Raw genomic sequence first — 10,473 nt, forward strand, 5'->3', positions numbered from 1 at the left:
ACTTATTTATAAGTAAATATTATATAGCATTTTTAATTTTTTTTAATAACAATTGTAAAAAAAGGGTCACAAAGACCTTTTATTCCTTGTCACCGAGTGTAAGTGGACTTTTGCCACCACCTACTTATGACCCTTATTGTCTATGCGAGAGTTGACTTTCATCTTACAAAAACAAGTCACAGACCATTCGGTGTAGCCTAATTTCCCTTATGGCAACTCCACAAAAAGCAAATAATAAAAAGCTTATTCTATATGTACCCTTAATTGCTTGGTGTATCCATGTGTGAGTGAGTGAATGTGTGTGTTTAACTTTTTATGTGGGTGAAGGGTAGGGGTGAGAATTCTCGACCCAACCCGTAACCCGACATGAACCCGATACGAAAATAAACAGGTTTGAGTTGAGATTTCTAACTCGCCAACCCATCAATCAACTTATTTCATGAGTCGAGTTGGGTTATGTGTTTAGGTTTGTGGGTCAACCCGCCAATATATATTATATATTTTTTAAAATTAATATTTATTTAGGAATTACGACTTACGAGTACGACATGCGTTACTCAATCAAAAACCTAATCACTGGCTCATTGTTACTCAAAAAGACCACAAACTACTCCTCACCTTTACCTTACACTTCACCGCCGCTCACCCACCGGTACCACCTCTTGTCGGCATCGCACACCAGCAACTCACCGACACAAAGCCGCAAACCACCGGTACACATGCGATCCATCGGCCCACCACCGCTTGTCGCTGTATCCCAAAACCACCACTATCGGTGAAACCTACCCGTAAACTCGTGGCTTGAACCTATATAATTAAACGAGTCATGTGGGTTGATATTTCTGACTCATGAATCCACCCTCCTAAATACAAATACGAGTTAAATTGGTAGATGTATTCTGACCCGCCACTCCGTGGATCCGTAACCCACTAAACCAAACTCTACCCAATTGCGACGAACTGATTGAGGGGTACACTATAAAAAGAATCGAGCGGGTTACCGGCTCATGGTCCTGGGTATAAATGAACAGGTATCGCGTCGTACAAGACTATAAGTCATCCTTTTGCAAGCCCTAAAATTTCAATACCAACGCAGCGGTTCACAGATAATTGTAGGGACACAAGGAGATCTGAAAATCGGAGCAGAATTCAGACGATGACGGATTACGAAGAAAGATACGAGGGTAACGGTGAAGATGTTGAAACTTTTGGCGGCGGCTCCTCGCCTCAGGCTAGAGCTAACAGCCACGGCGGCGGCCCCGATGATTTCAGCGATTCTAAGTCACAGGTGCTGAATCTTCTTTCGGTTTCTGTTATTTATTTATTTATTTTTTCAGATCGTGTTATAGGAATCCTGATTAAGACGATGAATAGAATTAAGAGCATTTTGCGTAAGTTGGTTTATGCTAGCCGGAAAGTTCAAATTAGGAGTATTTATTTCATGTTGAAGCGGTAAGCGTCTCGATTTGTGGCGAGCTTGTTTCCTGCATTTATATCGAATTCGAATCTAGGGTTTTTAAAATTGACTATTGAAGGTGAAATATATATCCGAATTCGACTTTGCACGAAAAAGAACTGCTTGATTTTGAATGTGCGATAAGAATATGTTTTCTAGTGTATTCGAAGAATAATTCCTAAAAAGTTAGTCACTGATTCTTTGTTCTAGTTCCCTTTAACTAATCTAATTGTAACAGTTCCACTACTGATGATAACAACAGACTATCTAACTAGTTACTTAACTTTTCTAAGAGAATCTCTTCTTCAAATAGTCAAAAATCACACTTCCCTGATTTCCACTCCCCTTTCTGGTTACGAAAATCTTGGAGCCTTGCATGGAAGAATTCCTTTCTCAAGTTTAATATCCCAATGCCAGTTGCTTAGATTATTGCTCCTAAAAAAGCTTTACCAAACACTTTTGAGGAATGATATAGGCCACATTGTCCTCAGTATATGCTTCAAAGAATGTGTTTTCCAGTTTTCAATGCAACTATCATTTGGAATACAAACATCTATCTATATAACACTGCAGAAGTTTCATGGTGTATGCTTTTACATTTTTCATCATCTTATCTTCTTATGTGTGAATGTTTATATTTGTTATGGTGTTTGCAGCGTAGCTCTCGTGACTATGAAAGAGAGTCCTCAAAAAGCAGATCAAAAGACAGGGAAAGAGGGCGTGAAAAGGACAGAGAAAGGGATAGAGACAGAGACAAAGATAGGGAAAAAAGCAAAGACAGGGACAGGGATAGGGAGCGAGACAAAGATCGTGATAGACACAGGGATCGTTATAGAGAAAGAAGTGAGAGAAGAGAAAGAGGTAGAGATAGAGATGATGATGATTATCACAGAAGTCGAGATTATGACAGGTACTAAAATGAATCTTTCATTGACTTTTTTCTTGAATCTATTGGCTTTAATCTGTTCTTGTTTTGTAATTTGATTGCAGAAGGAGAGATTATGACAGAGATAGAGAAGATAGACATAGTAGACGCAGGTCTCGTTCTCACTCAAGAGCCAAATCTGAACATAGATCAAGGTCGAGGTCTCGTTCAAGATCCAAAAGGTAAGTCTTATTTACAATAAAACCATTTCTTTTTTTGGCAATTTATCTAAAACCCTCTTTTTTGCATGAAAACCATTTTCATTTTAAAGAAATCCACTTACAATATGCTATATAGTCCCACTACCCCGTAATCAGTGCTGATGTGGCATTTGCAAAACCCAACCTTCCTTGAAAACCATTAGCTTTTGATCCTTTTTTTCAAACACATCAGCATTGATGATGATGTTAGGGACATCAATTTCAGATTTTCAGGAATCATTCATCATAAAGATAGATTTTTTCATATAATTTGTAGTTATTTACATTGAATGATTGTTTTTTCTAGCAGCAAAAGAGTTAGTGGATTTGACATGGCACCTCCAGCTTCTGCACTTTTGGCTGGTGCTGCAGCTGTTACTGCAGGTATATATCCCATGAATTACAACTCAGCTCATTATCTTGATAACTTTCATTTTTGTCTTTGATATAGTGTGGAAAGTTCGTACCAAAATGCATGGTGTTATTTTGGTAAGCAAATTTAGTTCTTTTCTAGAGTTGCAGTGTCATCAATTCATCCCCCCTATAAACTGGATGTTTTTTTTTTCTTCTTCTTCTATTCTTTTGGTGACATAATTACATAATTGTGAACTGAGAGAGCTTTTGGTTTTGTCTTGTGTTTGGTGTTTTTTGTTTGTTGTATGTTTTGTTTTATGTTTAAGAAGGCAAAATCACTGTGCTGAGAATGGGTGTGAGCCGCTTTTTTGTACAAGGAAGAATCAGTGCAAAATGGTATGATGGGTTTTGTTCGTCTTCAACTGGGAATTGCTTGTTTTGGTAGTTTTTATAAAAATTCTCCATAAAAATCAAATCTTTTTCCATTTCTTGGTGAATGCAAGACTTAAAATTATCCGTTTTTCCTTTTTTTAAAGCTAGTTGAGTGGTGAGTGTTGCTTATTATCTTTATGGTGGAGATAGATAAGTTTTTAAAGTTGTCAACTTTTTCTAGAGCTTTGATTTTGTTGGATTTTACAGGTCAGATCCCTGGGGCCACCCCCACAATTCCTGGAATGTTCCAGAATATGTTCCCTTTGGCAGCTGGTCAGGTAATAAGTTTAAGATTGTGATTTTTAATTTTTTTTTTTTTACATTTTTATTGATACTCATGGTCATTTACAGTTTGGAGCTCTTCCTGTTATGCCAGTTCAAGCAATGACTCAGCAGGTAGGGAGGGACATAATAGTAATTTGACATTTTTTTTGTATTGTTTTCTGGTTCTTTTGTTCTGAGTATGAAATTGTTACAGGCCACTAGACATGCAAGGAGGGTTTATGTTGGTGGGCTTTCTCCAACTGCTAATGAACAGGTATATCTTAATCCTCTCTTTAATGGTTTTTGTCAATTATTTTTAATTTATGGTAAAAAGAGCTCAATTTCTCACATTCATATTTACAAGTTATTGAAATTGTGAACTGATGTGATTAGAGAACTATGAAGTTCTGCCTTTTTTTCGTATATTTTCTTAAACATCATTTATCAAGACAATAAATGTTTTTACATTCAACACGTGCCATTTTTTTTTATTATGTTACATATAATATACTTAAGTTTTCACATTTTCATTGAGAAATTATTATTTATATCATATGTAATTATTTATTGTCTTCTTTCCAGTCTGTGGCAACCTTTTTTAGCCATGTGATGTCAGCAATTGGTGGAAATACTGCTGGTCCAGGTTAGTAAATTTCATCCTGTTTAAAAGATTTGAAAAGTTTTTATTTTTATTTTTTTTATTCTTAAAACTCCCATTGTTTTTCAGGTGATGCTGTTGTGAATGTGTACATTAATCATGAAAAGAAGTTTGCATTTGTGGAAATGAGATCTGTTGAGGAAGCCAGTAATGCAATGGCTTTAGATGGCATTATATTCGAGGCATTTCTTCTTCCACCTTCTATATTCTTAATTCAAATTTCAAACACTTATTTTTATAAATCCATTCAAAAGCATGAAAAAACAATCTATTTTCTTGATTTTCAGGGAGCACCAGTAAAGGTGAGAAGACCAAGTGACTACAACCCTTCACTAGCAGCAACCCTGGGTCCAAGTCAACCTAACCCGAACCTGAACCTTGGTGCGGTGGGTCTAACCCCCGGTTCAGCCGGTGGACTCGAGGGTCCAGACCGCATATTTGTAGGAGGGCTGCCTTATTACTTCACAGAAGCACAAGTGAGGGAACTGCTAGAGTCTTTTGGTGCTCTTAGAGGATTTGATCTTGTGAAAGATAGAGAAACTGGAAACTCAAAAGGATACGCGTTCTGTGTTTATCAGGACTTATCTGTTACAGACATTGCTTGTGCAGCTCTTAATGGGATCAAAATGGGTGACAAGACACTTACAGTTAGACGCGCTAACCAAGGTCAAACCCAACCTAAACCTGAACAGGAGAGCGTGCTTTTACATGCACAGCAACAAATTGCATTGCAGGTATTAAAAAATATTCCATTTAAAAAAAAAAAAAAAAATCTCATTTATAAAATTATAGTAAAGTGATGTTTTTGTTTGCAGAGGATGATGTTGCAACCACCTCCCTCCATTGGGACAACTGCTACTAAAGTTCTATGTTTAACACAAGTGGTGAATGAAGATGAACTTAAAGATGATGAAGATTATCAAGATATATTGGAAGACATGAAAATAGAATGTGGAAAATTCGGTAAATTAATCTTGTTTTAACTTTCATCGTCTCGCTTTATAATTCTACTCCCGTATTTAACTTCATACTTTGCCAAATCGTTTATATATATATATCAATCTATTAATTTTTATCGTTTTCATATCTTTCTGTTTTACAGCCTTTTGTAATCACACTCCTATAAAGCACATCCAGACAGAAGCCCCTTCTTTTTTCCACCTGTTTATATCCATATCTAATATTTTCATCAAATAATTTTTTTTAATCTCAATTTTTCTCACTAATTTTTCAGGTAGTTTAGTGAATGTTGTAATTCCACGCCCTAACCCTACTGGAGAACCAGCACCAGGTGTTGGAAAGGTTAGTTTAGTCTTTTCTCATTCTCTTAAGTGCTGTTTCTTTTTCTTCATTACCTTTTTTTCAACAAACTATTTGTGTAGGTGTTTTTGGAGTATGCTGATGTGGAAAGTGCAGCGAAAGCAAGGGGAGGGTTGAATGGAAGGAAATTTGGAGGGAATCAAGTGGTGGCGATATTTTATCCAGAGAATAAGTTCAACCAGGGAGACTATGAAGGATAATAATAATACTATTATTAATAATAAATAGTCTTGTTTGCTTGTATTACTAGATTAAAAATGTTATGTTTTTACATTTTTCTCTTATTAGAAGATATTAGATTTGTAATGTTTGTTTTTGACGTTTGGTAAGAGTTGTTATTACTCTCGACTTGAAACGAGTAATGTGAGTGATATTGGTGGTTTTGGTTACTTGTATGTCTTGTTTGATAGAAGAATTTTGTGCAATTTACTCATTTAGTTGTGAAAAGTCTAAAAAAGAAGAAAAAAAAAAGAACTTTTTGATTAACCGTAATGTTTTAATAAGATCTTGATTTTGATCTTAAAATCTTAAAGAAGATCTTGATTTTGATCTTAAGATCATATGATTTTAGGATTCTACAAACAAAAAACAGTTTTGATAACAATAGTTATCTATTGAAGACTAAATCTGAAGTGAAGTTAAAATCGAGCATTCATATTCAAGTAGTCTCATAGATCATCACCACTTTATCAATTCTTATTGAATTAGGTAGAGCACACCCATCATATTTCCTATATAATCTTATATCTTTAGTTGTATGTGATTATAGTGATTTTTTTTGTTTTGTTTTTTTTTTCCAAATTAAAATGTGGTTTGCAACAATAAAAATTATGGTTCATTCTTAAGAAGTTAAAGTTGATTTCACTGTTGATATCTCAATCAACATCAAGCTATAATGTATACCGGACACCTAAGAATTCGAGAACAAATTTAAATGAGTTCATTTTGGCATTGATCTTTTGATCAGATTCAATCTTACGATCACAATCTTGCAAAACATGAAACAATTTTAAATAAGATCTTAATCTTAACAAACAAACTTGTTTCATTGTAAGTGGTGGTAACAAAAATAAAAAATAAATAAATAAATAAATCTAAACAGAAACACCAAAGTATGTTAAAGCTAAAATACATTATTAATTTTGGTACCTTGACCACATTTGAGAAAGATGATGAGTATCGGGATCAAGATGGAATTAACATTTCTCAAGGAACTTAAGTGTCAATTATGAAAAAGATAATTCTGTTTAGTTTTGAATTAACATAGATAGATATTGAGGGATGGTTATAGTTTTACTTGTACATACCCATGAGTGGGGGCATGTTCAGGATTAAGATTTCATTTAAAGAAATTTGGACTGAACTTAAAAGTAGTAATGCATGCCTCCAACGGTTTCTTTTGTTGGCCGATGAACCGAAGAGCAAACGCAGTAATTGGAGATGGGAGTCATAGAGTGTCAAGAACCGCATGCAATTTGGAATCTAGGTTTGTTTTTCCTTCCCCTGATGTTAATTCAAAAGCACTGCATATATGAAAAGATTAAAAAGAAACACATATCCAAATTATAATTTTCCCCCTCAAATCATCTACTTATTACATAGAGACCCACATGATTTACTAAAATGATAAAAAAATAAAAGTATATAATAAATTGAATATTTTTTTTGTATTTGTTTTACAAAAAACGAATTCAACAAATCTAGTTATGCATTGTTTTGTTGTATTTTGGTATTTAGTTCAAGCACATAGTAATTAAAAGAAGGGATCCAAACATAGAGATTTAGTCCATGGCTGATACTTATGTCTTGTTCTAGAGATAAAAAGAGAAACAGAAAGGAGGTGTGGGTGGGGGCTGGTGGCGTTGATAATAAGAGCAATCGTCGGACGAAACGCCTTCGGAGAAATCGGAAAAAAACACAGTCACGATAGGTATTAGGGGCGACAAGTTAATGAATTTGGAAGGAATTTCTCTTGATTAATTTATTGGGGTATTAGCAACAACCATTGCCTCTATTGCCTTCAATTGACTATCAGTTCATTTCCAACCACTAGACCGAGAGGTTTCGTCAACTACTAGGGTTCGCCCAAAAACCCTCACACGGATTGTGGTTAGAAGCCTTTAACGACGACACAAGCAATAACGGCGACAACTAAAAGCATCGCCACTAAAAATAGGATTTCTTATGTCTTGTTTTGTTGTATTTTAATACTTAATTCAACAAGTAAAGTCCAAATTTAAATTAGCATTGCTACGTGGTTGTCCGGATGCATGTGTGGCTGCCCGTCCATAGACTTCTTCCAATGAGCACTCCTGGCAACACTCTGCATGAAGTTGACAAATATAGGTTAAAAAGCCCTACCGAGGGTGGACCCCGATATTTTTCTCCAATGCCTAAGTTAGAAGTCATATTTACGACATGGATGATGTATTTGATATAATTGCGAAGAGTTATTGATTATCTCTTTTGGATTGGGCGGAACCTTGCTTTATAGTTGGGGCTCAGACAAATTCATGGTCCATTCTTCTAGGTTTTGCGTTGGTCCTTAGGTCGTAAGGGTAGACCCCTTTTTATTAAAATAGTCTTGACTTTTCCGCGTTTCCTGTGGATGCTTCATAGGGCGTGTATGGAGTAGGGTGATGTTGGGTTTTAGTTCAAAAATAGTTTCATAAACTAGAAAAGTTATGGCAACGGAATACTTTAATTTTGAAATAACATAAACATTTTATACCCACCAATGATTTTCTTGAAAGTTATAGAAAGATTAAACACACCAACCATAGAAAGGATGAATAAATAACAACCTTTTTAGTTCTTTGGGTCCTCATGGGAGGCTTGGAAGTTGATGAATAATGTTGAACCTTTGAGACACCAACAATGACTCAACTTGATGTAGATGCTAGTCCAAAACTCTTAAACTCTTAAGCTTGAAGTTCATAACCAAAGTATGAAGTTCAAGAGAGTATAAATGCAAGTAATCTCCAAGTCTTCAAAGCAAAACTAGAGAGAATGAGAGAAGAAGAGGAACTTTCGGCCATATGCCTCAAGAAAGGAATGAGCACACTTATCAAATGCAAGCCCTCTTATTGTAACGACGTAAATTTTCAAACAAATTTTTCATTTTAAAAATCACATAATTCTCATAACAAATTTCACCAAAAATCTCATTTATTTAATTTACAACACAACTCTATAATTTTTTGATTAATAATCCAGGATCCTCGAAATATAACTCTTTCTTTGGTGTGTACAATCAAGCCGACGCCTTCCCGCGGTCCTGAGAAAAACCTGAAACATATATCACATAACACGGTAAGCACGAAGCTTAGTGAGTTCCACAAAATACCACACATATCTCAGTAGCCTCTCATGGCTATACTTAGATAAGACCCTTCGGTTGATGTGTCTCAGTGGGACCCTCTGGTCCCAAAACTCGGGTGGACCCTCCGGTCCCAACTCAATAAACTCATAATAATAAAAATAATACTTAGCATAAATCACAAAGACCTAATGCAGAATATCACAATACACAGATAAGCACATAAGACATCTCAGTCACACAAGGATACCACTCATGGTAAGTATAGTGAGAAGACTCACCTCGGATGATGAACAACCCTTATAAACGCTGCTGCTACGCAACGACCTCTAACTTTGATCCAAATCCACAATTAACCTAATTAGGAACTAAGTCCAAACTCTCACTCTTTAGGTCATAAGGTAGTCCATTAACCAGCCCATCAATAACCTAAAAACCCATTGGGCCCACCTAGACCCAATAATAAATGGGCTCTCCCGAGGCCCAACTCTCAAATCTAAATGGCAAGCCCAACCCAAGGGCCCAAAGCACATATATATATAATCCTCTGATCCATAACTCTATTACAACAAGCCTAAACTCCAGGCCCAACACTCAAGGCCCAAAAATGAGACTTAGCCCAAAAGTCCAAAGTGAGGTTACGCGGGGCGTACCTCCCTTGGTACGCTCAACATACTCACGAATCCAGATTGGCCATTGGGGACACTGGGGAAGTACACGGGGCGTACTGGAATTACACTCAGCGTACTCCCCAGATCCACTCTTTCTACTCATTTGGTCTTAACCAGTTAAGACATCAACTCAAATCCCATATCTGGACTCCCTAATGGCTCTTACTCCATAAAGTCAGTGACTTTCAGACTTGCATGGCTGAGAAGGTCACAAACACCCAAAACACTCACTCTCTTATCTCAAAAAACTCATAACTCATGCATGGCTCGATTCCAACGTCCAAGACCTCATTTTTATGGATCCTCTCCACTAGAAACACTTTAAAGGACAAACATTAGGCTCTGGAGTGCAACAACTCATAAAGCTTCAAGCTTTGGGACCAAAAACCTTAAAATGGACCATATCATGCACAAATCAAAAGGATGGGAAAGATTTGAGCTTTATACCTTCAAATGATGCTCCATCCACAGAAAAACTCAGATCCAAAGCCTAGACTCCAACTCTATTCTCTTCCATGCTCCTTCTTCACTCCAAAAATCCCATAAGAACACTTATAAGCTCACAATAAACACTCAAGCTCAAAGAACGGGAATTAGGGTTTTGAGAGAATTGAAATCTAGAAATGGTGGCTGGATATGAAGACATAATGTTCCTTAAATAGGGACACTCCAAAATATTAGGGTTTCTTTCTGGACCTAGTACGCCCAGCGTACCCTCTGGTACGCCCAACGTACTGGGTGACTCCGCTTTAATTTCACGCACATGAGTATGCTAAGCGTACACACATGTACGCCCAGCGTACTCAGCTACCACCTTTCTCAAATAAGGGACTCATGCTGCCACAACTTCAAACTTCCATCTCTTCCTCGATAT

At 36.4% G+C, this 10,473-nt stretch overlaps 1 protein-coding gene across 4 annotated transcripts; it reads left to right on the forward strand.

Annotated features, from left to right (window-relative positions):
• The first annotated feature begins 1,020 nt into the window (after window positions 1–1,020).
• On the forward strand, window positions 1,021–5,998 carry LOC111901854 (splicing factor U2af large subunit B). 4 transcript variants are annotated; one of them, XM_023897713.2, is made up of 13 exons: window positions 1,023–1,288; window positions 2,113–2,366; window positions 2,447–2,563; window positions 2,889–2,965; window positions 3,575–3,645; window positions 3,719–3,763; window positions 3,846–3,905; window positions 4,214–4,274; window positions 4,359–4,471; window positions 4,577–5,023; window positions 5,105–5,252; window positions 5,524–5,591; window positions 5,672–5,998. In XM_023897713.2, the coding sequence occupies exons 1-13, from the start codon at window positions 1,157–1,159 to the stop codon at window positions 5,807–5,809; spliced, it is 1,731 nt and encodes a 576-aa protein (XP_023753481.1). In that variant the 5' UTR covers window positions 1,023–1,156; the 3' UTR covers window positions 5,810–5,998. The 4 variants fall into 4 exon arrangements, with proteins under 4 accessions (XP_023753483.1, XP_023753481.1, XP_023753482.1 ...); XM_023897714.3 differs by having other exon boundaries at window positions 2,892–2,965; XM_023897715.3 differs by lacking the exon at window positions 5,672–5,998 and having other exon boundaries at window positions 1,021–1,288; window positions 5,392–5,532.
• The last annotated feature ends 4,475 nt before the right edge of the window (window positions 5,999–10,473 follow it).

The sequence above is a fragment of the Lactuca sativa genome, chromosome 4, assembly GCF_002870075.4.
Source record: "Lactuca sativa cultivar Salinas chromosome 4, Lsat_Salinas_v11, whole genome shotgun sequence".
Classification (NCBI taxonomy): domain Eukaryota; kingdom Viridiplantae; phylum Streptophyta; class Magnoliopsida; order Asterales; family Asteraceae; genus Lactuca; species Lactuca sativa.

Excerpts from the sequence above, each read along its gene's own strand:
- LOC111901854 (XM_023897713.2), top strand. The coding sequence starts at position 1,157 with ATGACGGATTACGAAGAAAGATACGAGGGTAACGGTGAAGATGTTGAA. Across the intron at positions 2,367-2,446 it reads AGAAGTCGAGATTATGACAG|AAGGAGAGATTATGACAGAG; the intron begins GTACTAAAATGA and ends ATTTGATTGCAG. Across the intron at positions 3,764-3,845 it reads TTCAAGCAATGACTCAGCAG|GCCACTAGACATGCAAGGAG; the intron begins GTAGGGAGGGAC and ends AAATTGTTACAG.